Source organism: Salmo trutta, chromosome 35 (genome assembly GCF_901001165.1).
Source record: "Salmo trutta chromosome 35, fSalTru1.1, whole genome shotgun sequence".
Taxonomy (NCBI): Eukaryota; Metazoa; Chordata; class Actinopteri; order Salmoniformes; family Salmonidae; genus Salmo; species Salmo trutta.
In genome coordinates this window covers 30,041,362-30,065,944 of record NC_042991.1, presented here as the reverse complement: position 1 = coordinate 30,065,944, position 24,583 = coordinate 30,041,362, and the positions used below count along the sequence as shown (strand labels likewise).

The window sequence follows — 24,583 nt, the reverse complement described above, 5'->3', positions numbered from 1 at the left end:
GAGGAATCAAACTTTACTGAAAGAGTGAAGAGTCCTCTTCTATCCCGAAGGCTTACAGAGCTTCTTCCAACCCATCATGGGGGATACTAAGCTCTGCCTTCTGCTGCTGCTAGGCACCTATGCCTTGGCCCGTAAGTACAATTTACACATTGTTTTTGAGGTCCATTTTTAAAACATGATTTTCATTCTCTACACAACCTTTTGGTAGTTTTGTGCTGCAAGCATCCAGTTGTGTTGAAATAGGGCTACATTTAACAAGAGACAATATAACTAATTCTGGGTAGCTTACTTACACTTTTTTTAATTGTCATTGACATATAGGCCTATATATATAATGAAAATATGCAGATACTCTGAATACATTTTACAGACAGACAATTGCTGTAATGGATCATGTTCTGTGCACTGGTATTTCAACTTTTTTCCTAATCCTTTTTTATTTTCATTATTCACAGAGCAAGATATTGGGAATTCTGAGGGACAATCTCCAACTTGTCTCTGTAAGTTTATATTTTTATTTATTTAAATGTTAGATGAAGGTATTCTTCCAGTAGATAATGGTCTCTAGGGAAAAATCGGTTTTCAACTAGTTAGTTGCAAAATGTCAACGAGAAGAGAGGAGAAACAACCATATTGCTAGCTAGCTAGGAATCAAGCTTCAGGGGATTTTGTTTTACCTCACGATTACAATGAAAATACGTATTCTTCCAGACTCCACTCGAAAACCATAGTGGAATAAGAAAATCTTTATTATAACGTTTACTCCTTGTAGCCTACTCACAACAACTCTAGGGATCATTGCTAAAATTCACCTAGGCCTACTGAACTTGCACTGGTCAGCTGAAATGTGTGACTTTGAACTCTTATGATGATATCACCAATCACTATCAGGTTGACTTTGCTAGCTAGCTACTGTCAGTAGCTATTTAGTTTCACCCCAGGATTACAATGAAAATAGCTACATGTTTTTCCAGACTAAGATACTAAGCGAGTTGTGTCAATACAACTATGATATGGAATTTTTGTGAATTAGCCTATAGACAATACTTAATTTGCAAACATTTAAAAAGAGTGAATGAACAGGACGCTTAGCTTTTTCTCTGGTAAAATTCTGATAATTAACGTACACTAATTCTGACGTCATCAGAACCCAAAACAGGATATCAAACAAAAAAGGAGAGTGATTTTGTGAGAAGTTATCACTGCTTGTTAAAACCATAGAGGAATAGGCAAATCTTTGTTTCAACTCCTTGTAGTCTAGTACTCACAACGGTTCTAGGGAACACTACTTCACCTAGGTCTACTCAATTTGCACTGGTCTCAGCTGAAATGTGTGACTTTGAACTCTATAATGAGATCATCGATCAGTGTCATGTTGACTTGCCAAAAGTCAACACTATCAATTTTATCATGTGAAAGATAGAGTCCAGAACTCCTTATCTCACAAGAGATTAGATGTCTTTCATAACATGTCCCTACGTATTGCTCCCCTTTTGCTAATAACTGTAATTGCAACGTTAGTAATTTATGCCCCCTTATTTTTAGTGGCAAAGAGGTTCAAGAACTTCAGAAGATTTCTGTACCAGTATGAAGCCGAGACCCTTAATGGCGTAAATGGAGCTACCAACCTCAAGAATGGCCCTAAAGTAACCTGCAAGGTACGTGACAGACAGCTGAGCCCAGAGCCTTCCAGCAACTCTTCCGTGCTCTCACTCAACTTCCATTCCTCCCTTACAGAAGGGGACATTGAAGGGACAGTCCTCTGACCGTTCCTTTTCTCCTTCTTCTCACAGGTTGAAATTGATGTGCCCCAAACATGCAGTTTCATCCTGCGCACCCCAGAGTGCTCCCTGAGCGAGGTCGTCCACGTCGACACAGAGGGTTCCGCTGTGTTCGCGCCCGCTGCTGGTGCTGAGGCTTTCCAGGCTGCCATGGCGAAGTACGTTATCACGTCACTCTTATCCCACAGGGATTTACAGACCTTTTCTATTGCTTGATAACCCTTGATGATAGAACAAGAGTATACTTAGTTCACTCTGATGAAGGTTTGATGACCAAAAGCTCAATGTAAATAAATAGAAAATTGTGCATTGATCCTGAATGTGTGGAGATTCCTTTTCATTTCAGAATAAGAGTATACGAAGTAAGATGATCACTCCTTTCTTGTCCAGGAACTCCCTGAAGGTCATGGTTGAGGGACAGACAGGTGTGAAACTCTTCCCTGAGGATGATGAGACCACCACCATCTTAAACATCAAGAGGGGAATTGTCTCAGCCCTTATCGTGCCTGCTTTGGAGGAAGAGAAGAACAAGGACATGGTAAGAGCTGACCAAGGCAATTTCCTCACCTGCCAGCTCACAGCCAATTAGTCAGTGACGTGACATAACAGTCATCAGGTCCATATAGGTCTGGGTCATCAAGGCAATTTGATTTTGTTTGTGATGTATCAAGATACAAATGACATAATAAACAGATAAGATGCCACTATCTAGGGTGATAAATACCAAACAACAAGTTGTTACAATGACTACCTAGAATGACTGCACCATAGATAAAGCTGCAGGTCAAAGTCCTTAATAGCTTCATCTCAAAACTTTGTGTGTCCATCTGTGGTCTATCTTATTGAGTTGACCATTCTTGATCTATAATTTGTAGATATCCTTCTTGGTACCAGTCATGTGACAAGGAATCACAGATACCGAAGTATATTGGGTTAACCTTATAATCGAAATGGATGTATGTTCGTCATTCACTTTAACAAAAACTCTCTCAACGTTCAGGCCACCCTTCATGGAGTCTGTGGCACCAACTTCGCTGTCAACTCCAAAGAAGACATCGCCACTGACGTCACCGTCACCAGGGACCTGTCCAAATGCGACAGCTTCATTGCCCAGAGGGACCACACCAGCCCCCTGGCTATCATCTCTGGCATGGTAAGAGGGGGGAAAAACGTGCAAAAAGAGAACTTTATGGCGATCATTTACAAAAAACATTTGGTCGATTAAGCATTACATTTTAATAGAATATCATAGATTCAGCCGCGGGCCAATTTTTTTCTTGAGCGGATGGTCACGGGGCCCGAACATAATTGCAAATCATTTGTAGACTGCAAATTTACCGCAGGATGACCAAACAGATTAAAATATTTGACTAAAACGTCATCATTGCTTACATTTGTATACATTCACATATATCTCTCTATTATTGTTGTAAATACTTTGGAACAGATTTCCCAAATGAAAATCACTTGGAGCTGATTTGCTGGTGTTTTTAGTCTTTTATGTCCAACAATTAAAAAATATATAACTAACTCTTTTTTTTTTTTTTTTTACTTGGGGGGGGACAAATAAAATCATGTCAGTTGGGGAACCTTGATTTACACCATAAACCCATGATGATTATTGTTCCTGACAAAGTGTTTAATTGTGCTTCCCTGTCAACAGCAATACCCACTGTCCAAGCTGATCAGCAGCACCCAGACTTGCAACTACAAGTTTGACAACCAGAAGAAGCACATGACTGCTGGGTCCTGCACTGAGAAGCACATCTTCCTGCCTTTCTCCCACCAGTAAATCCAGACAACTTCAAATCTGTTTAATCCTATGAATAGAATACTGAGTCTGCAATGATGTTAGCCCAGATTTTATCCTGGCCAGTTTAGAATTCGTCACATGTTCTTCAATCCTCTTCCTAAATGCAGGACTGAGTATGGAGTGTCAACACTGGTCAAACAGACTTTGACTCTCCTCGAGACTAGCAAGATCAACGAAAGAGTTTTCAACCACAGTAAGAATTTCATTTTTTTGTTCCCTTTACTATTCAACCTTTAAAAAAATAGAAAAGCAGGACAAAATTCATCTTTTACCCAAATTATAAACAGAATGTGTACTGTACCAGGCGGCCTTTACAGAATGACCTTTAAAACTAAATGTCTTCTATCTTACTCTCTAAAGATGAGGCCAACCTCAAGGGTCTACCCATGGAGGCTGCTGAGGACAAAGCTGCCGTCCAGACAGCAGATGCTGCTCTTGCCACCCTGAGGGAACTGAGCATCCTGTCCGAGACCAACCAGGGCCACCAGCGCGCCAGCACCTTCCAGAGACTCGTGTCTGAGCTCCGGGGACTGAAGGGTGAGACTATGAGCCCTGCCGTCCCTGAGATGGTGTCCGTATCGGACACCCTGACCTGGCAGGCCCTGGCCCAGTGCGGTACCCCTGAGTGTAGCAGCGCCATGCTCCAGCACCTCAGGACCTTCGAGCCTGACGCTATGGAAGTCGACGCCGCCGTCTATGCCCTGGGACTCCTGCCCAACCCCTCCCGCCTCCTTGTCAAAGACATGCTCAGCATGGCTCAGTACAAACAGAGCAAGCCCATCATGTTTGCTTTAGGCAATGTCGTCAGAAAGTAAGTCCAAAATGTATACTCTACTTGGTTATTGACTGATAGACAATGACTGACGGTTTCAATTTAGTTTAATAAATATTATGGTCCAAATGTTCATTGCCACCCTCTTGTTTTGTGTCACTAGGCTCTACCAGGCTGAGGGCAAAGTCACCCCCGAGATCGCTGCTGTGTCTGAGTTCCTTGCCTCCCTTTTGGGTGCTGATTGTGCTGGAGAAAAGGAGCTGACCTTCCTGACCCTGAGGGTATGTTGTCACCTGTTGCTCAACTAATTAGGTTCTTCTCCCACCTAATCACATGACATGGAAAGCTTGACTTCTTTGACTGCTTATCTGACTCTCTCTTTATTTGTAATGGACTCCAGATTATTGGCAACATAGGAGAAGCCATGGAGGCCGCCGATGCTACCGTGAAGACCACCCTGCTGAAGTGCATGAGACAGCCCACCACAACCCTGCAGGTCCAGCTCGCTGCCATCCAGGCCTTCAGGCGCATGTCTGTGACCGATGAGGTAAACTATATACAAACTCCAAAGTGAACTTGAAGGAATAAAAAGGAGTGTAGGAGAGCTGATCTAGGATCAGGTCCCCATATAATGTTTTTCATTATGATCTAAATAGACAAGCGGATCCTATATCAGCACTCCTACTCTGAGACTTTGTGAATAAGGGCCATGCACTGCTATACTATGGCACACATTCTCCTTTCAAGAATACATTGACTAATTAGCTGCCATTTGGTTTTTCCTTTCCAGGTGCGCTCTAACCTCCAGAGGGTGAGCTCATACGCTAAGGGTGCCGTGCAGAAGAGACTGGCAGCCTACCTGATTCTGATGAGGACACCTGAGGCAAGTGACCTGGAGCTGGTGAAGAAAATACTGAAGGCGTCGATGCAGGAGCAGAAACCAGACGTCCAGGAGCAGAATGCGCAGGTCAAGGCCTTCGTGACCTCTCACATCTACAACATCATCCACTCCAATGACCCCGAGACTATAAAGTATGTATAAATATCATCTGAAACATACTGTCATAATATTATACAAGAAAGTTAAGTATCTAGTGTTAGTACTGATCTTTAATATTCTGTAATCCTAATCTCCAGGCTGGGCGACAAGATCCTTGATGTCCTCGCTGACCCTACCATGGCAACCACTCATGGTGACTACACTACAATGTCTCGCAACTACAAGATGGATGCTGCCATGAACAACATGAAGACCAGCGTGCAAGGAAACATGATCTTTGATCCCACCAGCCAACTGCCCAAGGAGATCATGCTTGAGACTACCCTAAAGGCTTTCGGCTATAACATGGACATGTGGGAGGTATGTAATAACAGAAATATGTTTTTATGTCTAGTAACCCATAATAATAGGTTTGTAGTGTGATTTTGTTATATCCACTCTACATTGAATTGACTGTTCGTTGGGTTTTTTTGTCTATAGATTGGCATGGAGGGAAAAGACTTTGAGCCAACCATTGAAGCTCTCTTCGGAAAGAGCGGGTTCTTCCCTGACACCATATCCAAGGCTATGTACTGGGCTGGAGACAAGATGCCAGACCAGGTGAACGAGGTTCTGAAGAACTTCGCTGCCCCATTGAAGAATGAGAAAACAAAGGTGATTACCACACATCTTGTAAAAAAAAAGTTATTACTCCACTGCATTCAGTTTGTGTTACTATTGTCATTGTTAACTCTTCTCAAATCTTTTCTTCAGGTCCCAGAGAACATCATGAGGGAGATTATCCGCAACTTCAACAAGCTGGCGAAGGATCTGCAGGCTCAGGAGTCCCCTGAAGCCATGGCCTATCTGAGGATCATGGGAACTGAGCTTGGATACATCAAGGGCAGCGAGCTGAAGGGCATTGCCCAATACGCAGCCATGTACGCTGAGATCCTCCTCAAGGACATGCCCACGCAGGTAATTCACATGTTTACATATATGTGTACCTCCAAGTGTGAAGAACCCTCTTGTTTTTTCCTGCTAAGAACAATTTAATGTTTATAACATTTTTCAAGAATGTATGACTTTTAAGTCGCTTTGGATAACAGCATCTGCTGAATGGTATATTTTATATGTATTTATTGTTATAACATTGATTACATTTCTTCCTGGGTTTAGTTCATGCAGAAAATGGTGGCAGGCACTGACAATGAAGTGTTCGCCCATTACATCTTCATGGACAACAAGTTCTCCCTGTCAACTGCCTCTGGCTTCCCTCTGAAGTTCTCTCTGTCCGGTACCTTTGCTCCTGGAGCTAAGGGAGGCCTCCGCTTTCACCGCAACATGGTAAATATCTCACTCTCTGTTATCTTCCTGCACTCAATCAACATTCTTTCACAAGATTCTAATTCCATTTTTTTGTTGAGTTTTCAGTAACAGTAGTTTTCATACTATTAATACATTTGTATCGAATTGTTTGTAGAAATTTATAAAAATTCTCAAGCATTTGTAATAAACATTTTTAATAATAATATATGAAACATTTATAATAATGAAGGCATTTATACATAAGAGTTTTGTAATGTTCCTCTCACTGCAATCTTTTTACAGCAGGAAGTGTCCTTCATGCCCTCTGTGGGAGTGGAGTTTGTGACCCAGATGGGAGTCCACATCCCCGAGTTTACCAGCTCCGTTGTGGAGATGCACACCAACATGTACCACGAAAGCGCCGTCAACGCCAAGATCACCATGGAGCAGAACCAGATCAAGCTGGGTATCCCTGCTCCTCAGGGCTCCACCCAGCTCTTCATAGTCAGGTACATAAAAAACAAACAAAACAAATTCTCATTTTCAATTGAGTAAATGTATCAAAATTCATATGATTTGTTAATTTTTGTTCTTTTGCACTTCTTCAACAACAGCAACAGAATTCTGACAGTTACCTCTGGTCAGGCTACTCTGATCCCCCCCATGGATGAGGGCAGGACTAACGTCGTGAACTGCAGCCCTCTCTTCTCTGGAGTGAAGTACTGCACCACCGTCCGTTACAACTTAGCTGGTGACAACGCTGCTGCACCTTATTTCCCTCTCAATGGAGAGACTAAGTAAGTACAACATTTGAGGGAATCTGGATGTGTTTATGGAAGGATATTGCTAATGCACCATGTTTGAAGATCAAACTAGCATCATACTGAACAACAGTCTCTCTGTTCTAGGTTTGCTCTTGACATCCAGCCCACTGGCGAGGTCTCTGAGTACACCGCCACCTTCGCCTATGACCTCCTCAGCGAGGGAAAGGAGGGACGCCAGAAGGTTGACACCGTGAGGATGACACTGAGAGCGGAGGGTAGGAACATCTCTGTCCAAGCACTACATTTCCTATGGTTCATACTGTTTGGTGTGAATCAGTGGTTAAAATCAACTCACTCTCTTCCTCCTTGTTTCCCTAGGTGCTAAACCCACTGAGGCCACTGCCACCATGAAATACAACAGGAACAGGAACATCCTGACCACCAACGTCCAGATCCCTGACTATGATGTGGAGGCTGGAATCAGGATTGGTCTCACAGAGACCAATGGAAAGTCCATCACCATCGACATCACCAACAAGAACATCCCTCAGCTCTCTCTAATTGGCCGCGCCAAGTAAGTAAACGCAAAAGCCCTCCCTTTTAGCCACATTCATTGGTGCATGTCTTCATAGATCAGCACATGTTGGAAATGAATTGAATCACTAAGAGATTCTGATGGTTTTCTTTCCTCCAGGCTTGAGGCCATGAGCGACAGTATGCTGCAGGTCCAGCTGGTTGTCCCTGCCCTCAAGACTGACGCAGCTATCACTGCCACTATGAAGAGTGCAGAGGAACTCACCCTGGAGCTCAGGAGCGACATCAAGCTCCCCGAGACCACCTCCATTCAGGGAGTCATCTTCAAATACGGTACGCTGATTCTACAAATTCATAACACACCATTGTGTAGGGAGGAGGTCTATCTTTATGTGGTATGTTTATTTTACTAGTATGCAATGGACATTAGGTTCAAAGTTGAATGTACTAATAATACAACATGTTTTCCTTTTAGATGAGAACAAGGTTGAGGTTCAGCTGGTGTCCGACATGGGCTCTGAAATCCAAAAACTCATCCCTCATACCGAAGCCCTCCAAGCATTGCTGAAGCAGCTCTCTGAGGACATCCTGGACAAGCAGGTGGTCAAGACCGACATGAAACTGCGTCACATCTTCACCAAATCTCTTGAGGTAAGACAACACCCAAATCCTTTTCGTACAGTCTCCTCAATTCTTTCCATGTTTTATTCTTTCATAGAAGTCAAACCAATGGTGGGAGATCAACACATAACAAAATAGTTTTTTAACAGGCCGTCAACATTTGGATGGACAAGATCACCTTGGATGTTCCCATGGTTGAGACACTGAAGGACAACATGCCAGAGCTGGCGATGCCCACAATGCCCGAAAGACTGTTCCTGAAATCGTAAGTACATCTGAAAGCAGTAAACTCTTTTTGGGTCTCATTTTTATAGAGCCTAGTAATTTTCTATGTGATGTCAGTGTCCAGTATCATAGTCTGATAGTAACAAACTATTTGCATTATTTCATTCCTTCAACAGTGAGAGCACATTCAAATACCAGTTCAACAAGGACCGTGTCACCATCACCATCCCCATGCCATTCGGAGGAAAGTCATCTGAGGAGCTGAGGATCCCTGCCATGCTGACCACCCCACATCTGTCCGTGCCCCAGGTCGGTTTGGAGCTTGCCTCCAAGGAGGTCCAGGTCCCCACCTTCTCCATCCCCAACGACTACAAGCTCACTGTGCCACTCTTCGGAATGGTTGAAGTGTCTGCTAAGGTGAACAGCAACTACTATAACTGGGAGGGAATGGTCTCCGGTGGCAACAACTCTGTGGAGACCCCCAGCTACATTGCCAAGTTTAAGGTGGTGGCTGACAGTCCCATTGAACTCCTCGCTTTCACATCTGAAGGTAAACCTTTTCTCTTAACTTTTTTTTTGCCTTTTTGATTTTTATAACCTTAACAAAAGTTCATTGAACTTCCAAATCAGAAATGTTTAGTAGTTTTACAGATTGCCATTTTATCATGTTTGGAAAGGAAGAAACATGTTACATAATGACTTCAAATTAGATCATACAATATAACCTACCTTGAGTCAGTTTGACTGATTTACCTTGTGTGTACTATAGTGACTTCATGTTCCTTGTTTTGTCTCATTACAGGAACTGCCCTCATCACTGACATGCCAGAAGACTCTCTGAATGCGATTTTGAATGGTTCCCTTAGCCACAAGCTCATTGACACCAGCTTTGAGGTAATGGAAACCGTCAGTATGTCAGACAAAGTGAGAGCCACAGGCAACCACAAGATTCAGGTCTTCAGCCCTCTGGGTCTGCAGACATCCCTGGACATCACTTCACAGGCCTCTCTGGCCTCTGACATGCTCATTGGAGATGCTAACATGGATGGTAGTGTAACCCTTGGATCCGTGACTGCCAGCACCACCTATTCCCAGTCTTTCTCTTTCGAACACATGAAGAAAGAAGCCAGAGCCGAGTCCACACTGAGGGTGAACTCCCCAATCCTGGAGATTGTCAACAAGCTCAAGGCCGGCTATGCTAATGAGCAGCTTCTGATTGAGTCCAAGACCAACCTGAACAACGACCCCATTAAGCACACCACCAAGTTCAGCATCAGCTACAAAGAGGCCCAGCTGACGATCCAGTCCGACTCTGTGACCAAGGCTGAAGAGAAAATGATCCGCAGCAAAGTGGACTTCACTGCCTCCAGGGATGAAGCCATCATCAGGGTAGAAAACCAGGCTGATGATACCGAGAATCGTGCCTACTCCCTGCTCTCTGGAGCCCTGAACCCCGCCAGCCTGGAGATCAATGCAGACGCTTCCGTCAACATCTTCGGCAGCCGCGCCTTCCACAAGGCTGCTCTGACGATGAACCAGGAAGGTCTAGCAACAAGTGCCACCACCACCGCCCAAAGCAGCCCCATAACCTTCGAGAATGTCTTCAATGGTGGAGTCGATACCACCGGGGCCCATGTGTCTGTCAACACCAAGGGGGCCTTTGGGGAGACCACCGCCGACCTCAACTTGGAGGGGAAAGTGGCAAGCTCTGAGGTCTACCTAAACAGCATTTTCAAGGGCAATCTCTTCGATGCCAACACCATGAACAGAGTGAACCTGAAGGTGAATGAAGACGGCCTGGCCCTCACCAACAAGCTGGTCGCTGAACTGTATCAGATGGAGACTGAGAACACACACAGCCTGACTCTCACTCTTAAATCCCTGGCCCTCCGCTCCAAGACCGAGAACTTCTTCAACAAGGAGAACACCTACAAGCACGACATCTCTGTCGACATTCAGCGCTTGGGTGTTGCTGTGAACGTGAAAAACGACCTCAAGATCACAGAGATTAACTTTGTCAACGAGGCTATGTTCAAGGTAGAGGATTACAAGATGGAACTGACCGGCAGCCTGAAGGGAGTCTCTTCCGAAGAGGCCAATTTCAAGCACACTTATGAGGTCAGTTTTGCTGACATGACCACCACTGCTAAGTGCAACACCAATGGAAAATATGCACTCTCTCAGATGACACACACCGCTGACCTCGAGGTTGCTGGTCTGTCCACAAAGTTCAACAGCGTGGCTAGCATCAACTCTCAAGCACTGAACTTGGACAGCACTGTCAACGTGGTCGCTGAGCCATTCATGGTTGACATTTCTGCTCTATTCAACTCCAACGGAACTCCGAATATGTTTGGAATTCAGAACATTGAGCTGTTCAACCAGTTCCTGTTGAAGGCAGAGCCCCTGGCTTTCTCCCACTCCCACGAATGCAAGGCCTCCACCAGCCTCCAGCTGGAAAATGGAGACTCTGTCAAGACCAACCTGGACAACAAGATCACCAGTCGTCTGACTCCTCAGGAGCAGTATGCCTCAATGAAGATGACATCCAAACTGAATAACCATGAATTCAACCAAGAGCTTAGCGCCGTGAACAATGCTGAAACGATGGGAATGGAGATGAGAGGAGCAGTCTTCACCACCATCTTGAACAAGGCCAGTGAAAACGAGGAATACGCCATCTCTGGTTCCCTGAAGTACGAGAAGAATGTTGACAGCCATTTCATTCAGCTGCCATTTGTTGAGCATCTCCCTGCAGTCATTGAACAAGTCAAAATTGCCACGATGATGACGATGGAAAACAGCAAAGGCCTGCTGCTGGATATTGACACCAAATACGAAATTAGAGCCAAGATCCAGGGGAAAGTGGGTGAACTGAAACAAGTTGTTGAGAGCTTCGACATCAACCTGTTCATTCAGGACCTGAAGAACTTCATCAATTGCATTGATATCCACATTCCTACACTGATGGCCAAGATTCCCACTGAAGAAATCATGAATGTCCTGAAGTCAATCAGGGACACTATTATGAGGTGGATCAAGAAAAATGACATCACTGGCAAGATGAATGCTGTTTACACCAAAATTGAAGAGATCCTGTCCAATTACGAGGTTGAAAAGATGGTTGAGAACATCATGGATGAGGTTGTGGAAATCATGAAGTCCTACCAGCTCAGAGAACACATTCAGTCAGCAAGCAATGCTCTTAAGTCTATTGATATCCAAGTCGTGCTGAACAAAATCATGGCACATGTGAATGAGTTTGTAAATGAACTGAATGCCTTTGACTTCAAGCAAATGGTAGACAACATCAGTGTCTATTTCGATAGACTGACCGAGAAGATCAGGTCTTTTGATTATGACACATTCGCCGAGGAGCTGAAACAGAAAGTCATCGAACTGAGCAGGGTCCCCTGTTTCGGAAAACTCAACGGAGAGTTCAGTGTCATCTCACCTGACTACAGTATGAGCACCAATGCTGAGTTCCGGAATGCCACAACTACCGAAGTGACACCAGAGTTCTACGCTGTCCTCAAATCTCAGGCCACTTCTACCTTTGATCTGCTCGCCTACACCCTGGATGCCAAAGTTGACATTGCTGTGCCCAAGATGAGCCACCTGTCTGTCTCTGAGAACATCAAGATCATGCACACGGAGTTCTCTGTGGACCACCAAGGAACAGTTGCCTTCTACGGCACATCAGTCCAGGCTTCCTCCAAGACCAATGCCAAGGCCACTACTGAGCCCTACACCGCCGAGCTGGTTAGCAATGCCTTCTTCGACATGGAGAATGGAGTCTCTACCACACTGGAGACCACCTACAACCACAATGTGAACCTCCCATTTCTCAACATCTTCAGCGAGGCTGCAATTACCCAGAAGGCAGTTGCTCTCCTGGAAGGTGGCATTGTCACTCTGACTCTTACCAATGAGGGAAACGGTAAATCTGCCATCCAGGATTACTCCGATGAAGGAACCCAGAAGTACGACATGCAGATTGTAATGACCCTCAACACTGTCAAACTGATCTTCACTGGGGCAACCGACACCAACAACCTGAAAATGAAGCAGAATGTGAATGCTGAAGCCAGCATTTTCAGTCACATCATCATTGACGCCAACACTGAGACCGAAACTCCCTTTATCAAGAGCAGTGTTGCTGAGCTGAAAGCAGAGGCTAAGATGCAGGATCTGAAAATTGAGGTAACTGCCTACTGCAACACAGAGCTGGTAGGCAAAGTTGAGGGAATTATTTCCAACTCAGTCAACTTCATCGCTACACCCTATGAGTTTGTGTTTGACACCAAGAACAAGGAAAACACCAAGGTTGCTCTTCCCTTCAAGCTGACTGGAAAGATTGATCTTCAGAATGACTTTGCCTTTACCCTCAACTCTGGAGTGCAGCAGGCTAGCTGGACTGGACTGGCACGATTCAACCAGTACAAATACTCACACTACTTCACAATGGACAATGGTGAGCAGGAAATCCACGTCTTCGCCCAGGTCAATGGAGAAGTGAACCTTGATGCGTTGAGGGAACCTATCTCCATTCCCAAGAGAGCTGTAGAATTCATAGGTAGGACTGAGTTCTCTCTGTGGGAGGACACCGGTCTGAGTGTGCTCTTGACCACACCTCAGCAGACCTTTGACATGGACACCAAGCTCATATACAAGAAGAACCCTGAGATGATCACCATTGGCATTGACATGGAGCCAATCTTCAATGCCATCAACAAGCACACCAGAAGTCTGAACAAGAACATGATCGTTGGAAGGGACAAGGCTGTTGCCATTCTCTCTACCTCATTTGACCAGGCAAAGGCAGAGTACGAGAAATACAACATTGAGCTACCCAAAACTCTCACTGTTCCGGCACACATAGTTCCAGTGCTGAATATTGAAGTGTCTGGTTTCACCATTCCTGTGCCTGACTTCAGTCTCATCACAATGCCTACTATGCATGTTCCATCTGCACTTAGCAAGCTGACCCTGCCAAAAATCACTCTGCCAAAAATGCAGAGCAACATCATGATCCCTGTCTTCGGTGACCTGACCTACGAGTTCTCCATGAAGACAGCTGTGCTGACAGTGAAGGCAAATGCTGCTGTCCTCAATCAGGATGACATCATTGTCCGATTTGACGCTTCCTCCACCTCTGAGTTTGATGCTCTGAAGGCCAAGATTGATGGTACCGCCACCTTGAACAGGAACAATGGAGTGAAACTGGCCTCTATCCTGAATTTGGAAGCCATGTGTGTTGAGGGCAGCCATGACAGCACCATCAGCCTCAATAGCGACGGTATGGATGCCTCCATCACAAATACAGCTAAGGTCAATGTCCCTACCCTCTGGACTCTGGAAGTCAACCAGGAGGTCTTTGGAAATGCCCAGGAAGGCCTCATCATCTCTGTGTCTTCTCCAAATGCCGGACTCCTAGGACTCCAGCTGCAGGCCAAGAAACCAGCCCAAGTGAAAGGAAGACTCTACGGCAGATACCCGGTAAGACTCGTGTACATTTCAATGACTTGATAAGTACTGTTTGCAATGTGTTCATGACAGCCATGTAGAGCATGTTACAATGCTGTTTCACTCACCTATTTCTGTTTCTGTTTTCATTCTCTCATGCAGTCTGAACCCACCACTGATGTGGAGATCATGGCCCTGAAAATGTCTGTGATCAACTCTGAGAAGCTGAACGTTCAGACCACCTGGAATATGGAGGTTCCCACTGAGGTGCTCCTGGTAGTGAAGGCGAAGGTGCCTGAGATCATGTCAGCAGTTTACATGGAGGATATCCTGTCTGTTCCCCAGAAGATAGCCGACAAACTTGAGGGTAGCATAGAACAGATCACGGATCAGGGCAAGGTCATCTACAAGAGGGCTGCAGAAAACATTGCAGCTATGGACCTTACACCCATCACAGACAAGCTCTCCGACAGCATCATGTTCGTCCTCAGGCAGTACCAGAAGAATGTTCAGGTTTTGCTCGATGCTGCCATCAAGTTCCTTAGAGAGACCCAGTTCCAGATGCCTGGACTTGAGGGAAAGATGTCCGGTCTTGAGGCCTACCAGAAACTGAGTAGATTCTTTGCTGAATTGATTGAGGAAGCTATCAAGAAGGTTCCAGAATTCTTTGCCTCCCACGGTGCAGCTCTCCTTGAACAGATCAGAAACATCAAATTCACTCTTCCCGGCTCCAGCAACCTGGTCAGCGGGAGAGAAATCCTGGATGACCTTATGGCTGCCATTGAGAAGATTCAGGAGCAGGTGATCATCATTGTGAAGAGAGTCGGAGATGTCCCTCTGGAGGATATTGTGAGCAGGCTGTCTGCATTCCTGCGCTTAACCGTGACGAAAATCGAAGAGCTCATTGTCTCCCTGAAATCTCAGGATGTGGAGAAACTCACCATGTGGATGAGTGACGTCTTCAGCGAAGCCATCGACACCCATGCCATGTCTGATATTGCACAGCAGATCGAGGAAGCCAAGAGAATTATCCGAGAATATCGCGACCTCTTTGCTGAAATGTCCATTGAGCAGCTCAACGCTGACATCCAGTCTTGGATTGACTCCATGATTCAGAGTATTAATGCCATCCACACCAAGGTCACTGAGTTCCTTCAGGACATTACCAGAAATGCTGAGCCTTTTGTGACAGTGAGTGACAAACAGATAGACATTGAAATTCCTATTCCATTCATTGCTCAGCTTGACATGTAAAACATATATGCCCAATTCATTGGCTTTCACCTTGCAAACATAACTGTTATTCTCATGTAGCCTATTCATATTATAATGAATTTCCATTTATTTTTTGTAAGTTACTAATTTAGTTTATTATTCACAAGTTAAGACAGCCAACTTGACTGGTTTCATTTTGCTCCCTATGTGTCTTGTTCTTTTTTAAAACTTGAAAGAAAAACATGAATAAAAGACCATTTGACGAAAATGACGAGATTCATTTTTCTATATCACTCCCCACCCATTCATAACCTTGCATCTATCTTGCTCGGCCACAATCAATAACATTAACAGATCAAGCCTATGTTGTCTTGGGTCCTTGGTGGGTCTCTCTGATTTTGGTCAAATACCTTATGAAACAAAGCTTTTTAATTAAATGAAATGTACTATGGTAATACACTATAATACACTGTTATGTATTTAATGTACTTGATCTATTTATAAATATAATTAGCTAAAATACAACAACTATACATTTTACTTAAACGTTTTACTTTTACACAGTGCAATATTTCAGTAGCCCTAAAGAAGATGCTGTTGCAGCCAAAAACCTATTGCGTGTTTCCAATGCCTAGGATTCATACACTAAATATGAGAAAGAAACTGAATTATTTCTTAATATGAGGGATTATACAGCCTGACACAAACTTGTTCAAAAGCCAGAACAATAAGGAATTTATAAAAACTTTTACAACACACTCTCTTAACTATCAAAACATACTGTCCTTCACAGTACGTCACCGAACAATATTAAGATATTTCACTGCATCATCACATTTGTATTCATCAGGTAATTAATAACCTTACAATCTTATGGCATTCCATCTTTTACACTCTGATGTAACTTTCTTCCAACAAACATGCCCACCCTTAAGTTGAATGAAATCCTATGGTCTAAATATAGACTATGGCAGACAAAAAGGACTTCATTGCTAGTGTGTCTCTGGAGAGAAGTTTTATTGTAATTTCCACAGTCCTTGGTTATAATACTGGTATGCCCAGTGCTGTAAAGCCAGTGGGTAAAATCCTCAACTCCCTCCTAATGGAACTTCAAAAACTATATCATCATCCGTCACTATTATTATGGGTGGCAGGTTGCCTAGCGGTTAAGAGCATTGGACCATTAATCGAAAGGTCGCTGTTTTTAATCCCCTAGCCGACTAGGTGATAAATCTGTCGATGTGCCCTTTAGCAAGGCACTTAAGCCTAATTGCTCCTGTAAGTTGCTCTGGATAAGAGTGTCTGCTAAATGACTAAAATGTCAATGTAAAATGTATTACGACAACCAACTTTGTGATCATGAAGCACACTGTGATCCATCGGTGTAGTTGTGTAGAATATTGTCTGTGTAATTGATATATGGGTTCAATTCTTGCATGCAAGCTCATGAACTGCTGTTCCTGGTACACACACTATTTCATTGGCCTGAATTTAAAACCATTTGTAATTTTAAACATCTTCACTGGAGCGTTTAAACAGAGTATCAAGTGTAGTGTACTTTATGTTGTTGTAGATGAAAATAGTGGAGAGTTGCTGTACTGTGGTGTAGGCCTAGCTAGCTCAATGTTAGGCTTTCAATTGAGGGACTATGAGATCATTAGAGGTCTTTGTTTATAATGATCAATTCTCTGTTATACGTAGTAGCCATAAAGACGACTGGTATTAATATCCCAACTTCCCTGTGATTTACAAGAACAGTCTGATGTTACTCTTTGTCATATAAATGGGAAACCCGTTGGCACATAGGGGGATGGAGATCCATTGATTAGATATTGATGGTCCTGCTGCCGGCAATTGTTCCCTTGATTTCTCTATTGCTTTTCCAATTAAAACGTTCCATTCTTTTCATTTTTAGTACTATTCAGAACATCCTCTCTCTGTCAACTGCGTTTATTTTCAGCAAACTTAACATATGTAAATATTTGTATGAACATAAGATTCAACAACAGACATAAACTGAACAAGTTCCACAGACATGTGACTAACAGAAATTGAATAATGTGTCCCTGAACAAAGGGGGGGGGGGGGGGGTCAAAATCCAAAGTAGCAGTCAGTATCTGGTGTGGCCACTAGCTGCATTAAGTACTGCAGTGCATCTCCTCTTCATGGACTGCACCAGATTTGCCAGTTCTTACTGTGAGATGTTACCCCACTCTTCCACCAAGGCACCTGCAAGTTCCCGGACATTTCTGGGGGGAATGGCCCTAGCTCTAACCCTCCGATCCAACAGGTCTCAGACGTGCTCAATGGGATTGAGATCCGGGCTCTTCGCTGGCCATGGCAGAACACTGACATTCCTGTCTTGCAGGAAATCACGCACAGAACGCGCTGTATGGCTGGTGGCATTGTCATGCTGGAGGGTCATGTCAGGATGAGCCTGCAGGAAGGGTACCACATGAGGGAGGAGGATGTCTTCCCTGTAACGCACAGCGTTGAGATTGCCTTCAATGACAACAAGAATCAGTCTGGTGATGCTGTGACACACTGCCCCAGACCATGACGGGCCCTCCACTTCCAAATCGATCCCGCTCCAGAGTACAGGCCTCGGTGTAACGCTCATTCCTTCGATGATAAACGTGAATCCGACCATCACCCCTGGTGAGACAAAACCGCGACTCGTCAGAGAAGAGCACTTTTTGCCAGTCCTGTCTGGTCCAGCGCGACGGTGGGTTTGTGCCCATAGGCAACGTTGTTGCCGGTGATGTCTGGTGAGGACCTGCCTTACAACAGGCCTACAAGCCCTCAGTGCAGCCTCTCTCAGCCTATTGCGAACAGTCTGAGCACTGATGGAGGGATTGTGCGTTCCTGGTGTAACTCGGGCAGTTGTTGTTGTCATCCTGTACCTGTCCCGCAGGTGTGATGTTCGGATGTACCGATCCTGTGCAGGTGTTGTTACACGTGGTCTGCCACTGCGAGGACAATCAGCTGTCTGTCCTGTCTCTCTGTAGTGCTGTCTTAGGCATCTCCCAGTACAGACATTGCAATTTATTGCCCTGGCCACATCTGCAGTCCTCATGCCTCCTTGCCTCATGCCTAAGGCACGTTCACACAGATGAGCAGGGACCCTGGGCATCTTTCTTTTGGTGTTTTTCCAGAGTCAGTAGAAAGGCCTCTTTAGTGTCCTAAGTTTTCATAACTGTGACCTTAATTGCCTACCGTCTGTAAGCTGTTTGTGTCTTAACAACCGTTCCACAGCTGCATGTTCAATAATTGTTTATGGTTCATTGAACAAGCATGGGAAACAGTGTTTAAACCCTTTACAATGAAGATCTGTGAAGTTATTTGGATTTTTACAAATTATCTTTGAAAGACAGGGTCCTGAAAAAGGGACGTTTCTTTTTTTGCTGAGTTTAGGTTTTGGTTTAAATCAACCTGCAAATGCACAGATGCACCAATCTATGTATTATTGCAGAGATTATGCAGCGTAATGTTACATACTTCAGTTTGTTTACTTTTGTTGATGAATTTATCTAGGACTGAGATTTAAAAAAAATTGGACAGTCCCTACCAAATAAATGTCCTCTACTTTGCCTTTTACATGGGAAAAAAACTCATTATTGGAACATTTAAGATCGTAGTATCCGAAGGCAGACTTCCTCCATTTCGAACCAGACTCAATAGCTATCTTTAAACTTCTTTTAACAATGAAAAGCATGTTTTCTGCCTATCCTTCAGGAAGAATTAAATCATACATGATTATATATGGTAAAGGGAGGAAGGAAGAAATGGTATATGAAAGAGATCGAGAGGGTACATTGTGTCCTATCCTGAACATAAATAAAGGGTCCAGCAACAGAACTCTATAGTAAAGAATGTGACTTTTAAGTAATTGCAACCGAGAAAAAAAAAGCAAAAAACCAACTCCAACAAGATCGTTATGTTGCACAAAAGACCCCTGCTGTCCTTGGAGGGGGTCAGGGGGAAAGGAAAGAAAGGAAATTGTAAAATGTCTCCAATGGATGTTCCAATGCTGTCATCTGTGGAGACCCTCCCAGGCTCCCACCACATAAAGCACAGTAATGTACACAGCATCATTTAAGTTTTATTGGCCAGTGTTTGTCTCCTATAAAAATGAAATACTACTTGGATATACAGCACCAGTCAACATTTTGGACACACCTACTCATTCAAGGGTTTTTCTTTATTTGTACTATTTTCTACATTGTAGAATAATAGTGAAGACGTCAAAACTATGAAATAACACATATGGAATAATGTAGTAACCAAAAAATTGTTAAACAAATCAAAATATATTTTAGATTTAGATTCTTCAAAGTAGCAACCCTTTGCCTTGATGAAAGCTTTGCACACTCTTGGAATTCTCTCAACCAGCTTCACCTGGAATGCTTTTCCAACAGTCTTGAAGGAGTTACCAACTGCACTGCGGACCAACTCATCCCAAACCATCTCAATTGGGTTGAGGTCGGGTGATCGTGGAGGCCAGGTCAACTGATGCAACACTCCATAACTCTCCTTCTTGGTCAAATAGCCTTTACATAGCCTGGAGGTGTTTTGGGTCATTGTCCTGTTGAAAAACAAATGACAGTCCCACTAAGCGCAAACCAGATGGGATGGCGTATCGCTGCAGAATGTTGTGGTAGCCATGCTGGTTAAGTGTGCCTTGAATTCTAAATAAATCACTGACAGGGTCACCAGCAAAGCACCCCGACACCATCACACCTCCTCCTCCATGCTTCACGGTGGGAACCACACTTGCGGAGATCATCCGTTCACCTACTCTGCGTCTCACAAAGACACGACGGTTGGAACCAAAAATCTCAAATTTGGACTCATCAGACCAAAGGACAGATTTCCACCAGTCTAAATGTTCATTGCTCGTGTTTCTTGGCCCAAGCAGGTCTCTTCTTCTTATTGGTGTCCTTTAGTGGTGGTTTCTTTGCAGCAAATCGACCAGGAAGGCCTGATTCACACAGTCTCCTTTGAACAGTTGATTTTGAGATGTCTGTTACTTGAACTCTGTGAAGCATTTATTTGGGCTGCAATTTCTGAGGCTGGTAACTCTAATGAACTTCTCCTCTGCAGCAGAGGTAACTCTGGGACTCCCTTTCCTGTGGCGCTCCTCATGAGAGCCAGTTTCATCATAGTGCTTGATAGTTTTTGCGACTGCACTTGTAGAAATTTTCAAAGTTCTTGACATTTTCCAGATTGACTGACTTAAAGTAATGATGGACTGTCGTTTCTCTTTGCTTTTTGAGCGTTTGCCATAATACAGACTTTGTCTTTTGACAAATAGGGCTATCTTCTGAATACCACCCCTACCTTGTCACAACACAACTGATAAGCTCAAACGCATTAAGAAGGAAAAAAATTCCACAAATTAACTTTTAACAAGGCACACCTGTTAATTGAAAATGCTTCCAGGTGACTACCTCATGAAGCTGGTTGAGAGAATGCACTTTTATGGTTACAACATGATTCCATATGTGTCATTAAATAATTATGTCTTCTGCTTTATTCTACAATGTAGAATAGTAAAAAATAGTAAAAAAAAAAAATAATAACTTGAATGAGTAGGTGGGTCCAAACTTTTGACTGGTACTGTACGTAGTTACCAAATTGTAATAACAATGTTTTCTGTGGACATATGACTAGTTGACCCCAAGTATCATTTCACACATTATACACGTGGATATTTGTACTTTTTAAAGATGTGAATAAAAATATTTCTTATAGTTCTCAAAAAGTTGATTACTGAGAATTAAACAGCTGAAAATAGGTCCCACCCATCACCTGTATGTTGATTTAAAGGCCATTTTAACATGGTACTGTAAAGGTAGAGCACCAAAAACATCAATAAAACACAGGGTTTATTGAGACACTGACAAAGACACATCAAGATGTCTTGTTATTAACTGAGCGCCTTCTCAAACATTCACTGTGCAACTCATTTTTGTTGCTTTAAATTGAATTCCTTTCACCTTCCTCTGTAACCTGGCTGGGCATGTAAGAAATGAGGTGTGCTACAAAAGTCCCCCTCTGTTTTTCATGCATAATGTTTTTCATCCCTCCTCCACTGCACCGTAATATCCTGACAGTTCTCTTGATAGAAACATCGCAAAATAATCAATTATAGAAACACACTTGCTATCTCCCTGATTTAAACCAATAATGGAGACAGAATAGAAGGGGACAGAATTGTGTGTCATTATAGTCCTAAACCACTAAGCTGACCACCATCACATTTAATAGGCCTACCAGTGCTTCCAGTCAATTGTGTGTGGTTGGGTTGTGATGGAAAGCAGTCTCCCAGTCTTCCTGTTCACCCAGTCCCCCCATATTACAACAGTGCCTTTGTGTTTTCTGTCCTCATTTCATCCCCTTGTGCTGTAATACTATTTCCAATATATAATTTATTTTACTGTATTAATTATTTTGATAGCTGTTAAAATAGCTTTCCATACCACCTAACCCCTTTCTGCATCAGAGGTAGTTTGTGTTGTCCTGAATTGTGATGCTATTTATCCAAAACAAGGCTGTGAGAGAGTGAAAATATGCAGGATGTGGGTTAACTGCTGCTATCAATAAGCTATAGCTGCATTACATAAGTGGATTGCTTTGTGACCCTGAACAACACCAGACCCATAAGTCAAGGGTGAGAGATCCTTTTCACATTTTAATGTCCCTGTAATGGTGACCTTAAATTCCTGACTTACGTTAAATGTTTATATGATGATCCACTATGAAATTTCCCATGTGGGACAGATAATTATGCAAAAAGTCAAATAATTAGGTTTTCCCATGTGCATTTACAGTTTACCTCCACAGCAGCAGGCCATACAAATATAATTCCATTGGCAGTAGGCTTTACACATTCTAATCATATCTTTATTATTTAGAAACATAAAACAATAGAAACTGACAAACATGAAACTAAGACAAAATATTGCACTTTGGGGATCTTTTGAAACTCCTCCATATACAGTATGTGAAATAATAGCATTCATGCTTTACACAGTGCTGCAGTGGTGTCCCTGTCATGTTAATGCAATGACACACGCCTTTTAAAAACATTAGGAAAGCATCATAACAAACAATCATGGAAATGTTCCTTACAACCTAGAATGTTGAATAAATTAAGTTTGAATTTATTCTACCGGTTGCCTGTGTGATTGGTCCTTCAGCTGCTTGAAATTTGAGGCAAATATCTAGACTTTTTAGAGTGCTGGTACTGAAGTTGAAATTTCTATCACCTGGCACATGTACAAATCCATGTAAACACCGGTTATCATGCATACATCACGTGCATGTACTTCTGTCTTGTGCACATGCCTTTGTTCATGAGCAAACATCTTGATTGCCACACACAGACCTGCGTTTTGAAGTTGGTTTAATAATAAGTCCCTATGGATATTTTGTCTCAAATGTCGACCAGCTGAAGGGCCAATACCACACAATCGGCAGATTAAGTTGAAATATAAATTGTATTCAACATTCGTGACAGACAAGGGAAGTGTAGGTTTTTGTCTATGTAAATGTACGTGGCGTTGAAGGCATCACCACGTTTCGTGACTAACTGGTTGCATGTCAACATGCCTTGGCACCCGACACTCAAGTAGGCTCCTTGGAACAATATCCTCAAAGCCTACAGCATCATTTCAGGCAGCATCCGGAATGCTTGACAAATGTATTTATTCAGTAAATTAGAATCGTCAGTTGTAGGCTACTTGTATTAGAGTATGTATTCGAGTCAATTAAGGGATCAGGTGAATAGATCAAGATGATCCACAATCTGAGGATTATTACATTTCTCATGGCTACCGGCTCAAAATAAAGTCTTTAGCCTAATGGAAGACAGACTTGGTCATGCATCTTTTCAAGCACAATGACAACAGGTCTTGGTGGTGTTGGCAGCCGTACATTAACGTAAGATACATTATTGCTCACGTTAGCAGTTCATTCACAACAACAGACAGCAGTTCAGACAACCGCTGGAGGGTTTTGATCTCTTCTGTAAAGAAGCACGTGTCGCAGTGTCGAACACCTCCCGAATACCATCCTTCGTTTTAGCAGAACACTCCAAATAGTCATATGCACCAATGCGCATGGCCATGGCGCGCCCGTCCTCTGTTTTCACTGGTTCCTGTTTCATTCTGGACAGCTCGCTCCTAACATTCTCGTCGTTGCGCAAGTCTCTTTTGTTGGCAACTAAAATAATGGGTACGTTGGGACAAAAGTGCTTTACCTCTGGCACCCATTTCTCGGGGATGTTTTCGAGGGAGTCCGGGCTGTCCACGGAAAAGCACATCAGGATGACATCAGTGTCCGGATAGGACAGCGGGCGAAGGCGATCGTAGTCCTCTTGTCCAGCCGTGTCCCACAGTGCTAGTTGGACTTGCTTGGTGTCCACTTCAATGTCGGCCACATAGTTGTCAAATACAGTTGGCACATAGACCTCAGGAAACTCGTCTTTGCTGAACACAATCAGCAAGCAGGTCTTTCCACACGCGCCGTCACCGACTACGACCAGCTTTTTTCGTATCTCTGCCATTTGCTGCTCTTAACCGATACTTTCCCTTGATCCTAACTGTTAAACAAATATGACGTATGAACTGTGAGTTAGCTAAGAAGTCAGATTCTGGCAGTACGAGCCTGGTTAAACTTCCTTGAACGTAGCCGTGTGCGTTTCTCCGCTGGATTCGATATTTCTCAACTATTTGCTCCCTGTCCAGCCACTGAAGCGTTTCCTTTATAAAGAGCATGGGTGCTTTCCTAATATAGCAATCCAATCGGAAGTAGGGCGGTGAGATCATTATTTCGAAAGAAGGAGGTGATTGGATCCCAGACCTGCTTTGTCGGTAGAGGAGGGTCGTAATCACGAGGATCATGTCTCGCCCAGACACTGACCTGGGACCAGCTCTATAGAATCAGAGCTCAACTATAATTTGGCAATATGATTTTGGGATATTTCATACACCATAAAAAATGTTTCAATAAATGTTTCATAATTCAATTTAATTTATTAAAAAACATTTGACATGGGCATATGCCAGTAGTTTATCCTTCTGTCAAACACACAGGACTGTC

General features: G+C 43.4%; 2 protein-coding genes across 2 annotated transcripts; one reads left to right on the top strand and one right to left on the bottom strand.

The window, feature by feature from the left end:
- Nucleotides 1–15,746, top strand: LOC115175038 (apolipoprotein B-100). Its single transcript, XM_029734171.1, has 26 exons — nucleotides 1–131; nucleotides 456–500; nucleotides 1,546–1,658; nucleotides 1,794–1,939; nucleotides 2,172–2,319; nucleotides 2,782–2,934; nucleotides 3,445–3,569; nucleotides 3,702–3,787; nucleotides 3,955–4,405; nucleotides 4,530–4,647; nucleotides 4,767–4,913; nucleotides 5,157–5,398; nucleotides 5,504–5,726; nucleotides 5,847–6,020; nucleotides 6,120–6,323; nucleotides 6,525–6,692; nucleotides 6,957–7,162; nucleotides 7,268–7,450; nucleotides 7,562–7,692; nucleotides 7,796–7,991; nucleotides 8,112–8,284; nucleotides 8,427–8,602; nucleotides 8,722–8,837; nucleotides 8,974–9,347; nucleotides 9,600–14,296; nucleotides 14,426–15,746. Exons 1-26 carry the CDS (start codon nucleotides 77–79, stop codon nucleotides 15,515–15,517), a joined length of 9,942 nt encoding a protein of 3,313 aa, XP_029590031.1. The 5' UTR covers nucleotides 1–76; the 3' UTR covers nucleotides 15,518–15,746.
- A 6,616-nt stretch (nucleotides 15,747–22,362) lies between these two features.
- Nucleotides 22,363–24,259, bottom strand: LOC115175041 (rho-related GTP-binding protein RhoB-like). The gene has a single exon (XM_029734181.1). The coding sequence runs from the start codon at nucleotides 24,045–24,047 to the stop codon at nucleotides 23,457–23,459; it is 591 nt and encodes a 196-aa protein (XP_029590041.1). The 5' UTR covers nucleotides 24,048–24,259; the 3' UTR covers nucleotides 22,363–23,456.
- Between the last annotated feature and the right edge of the window lie 324 nt (nucleotides 24,260–24,583).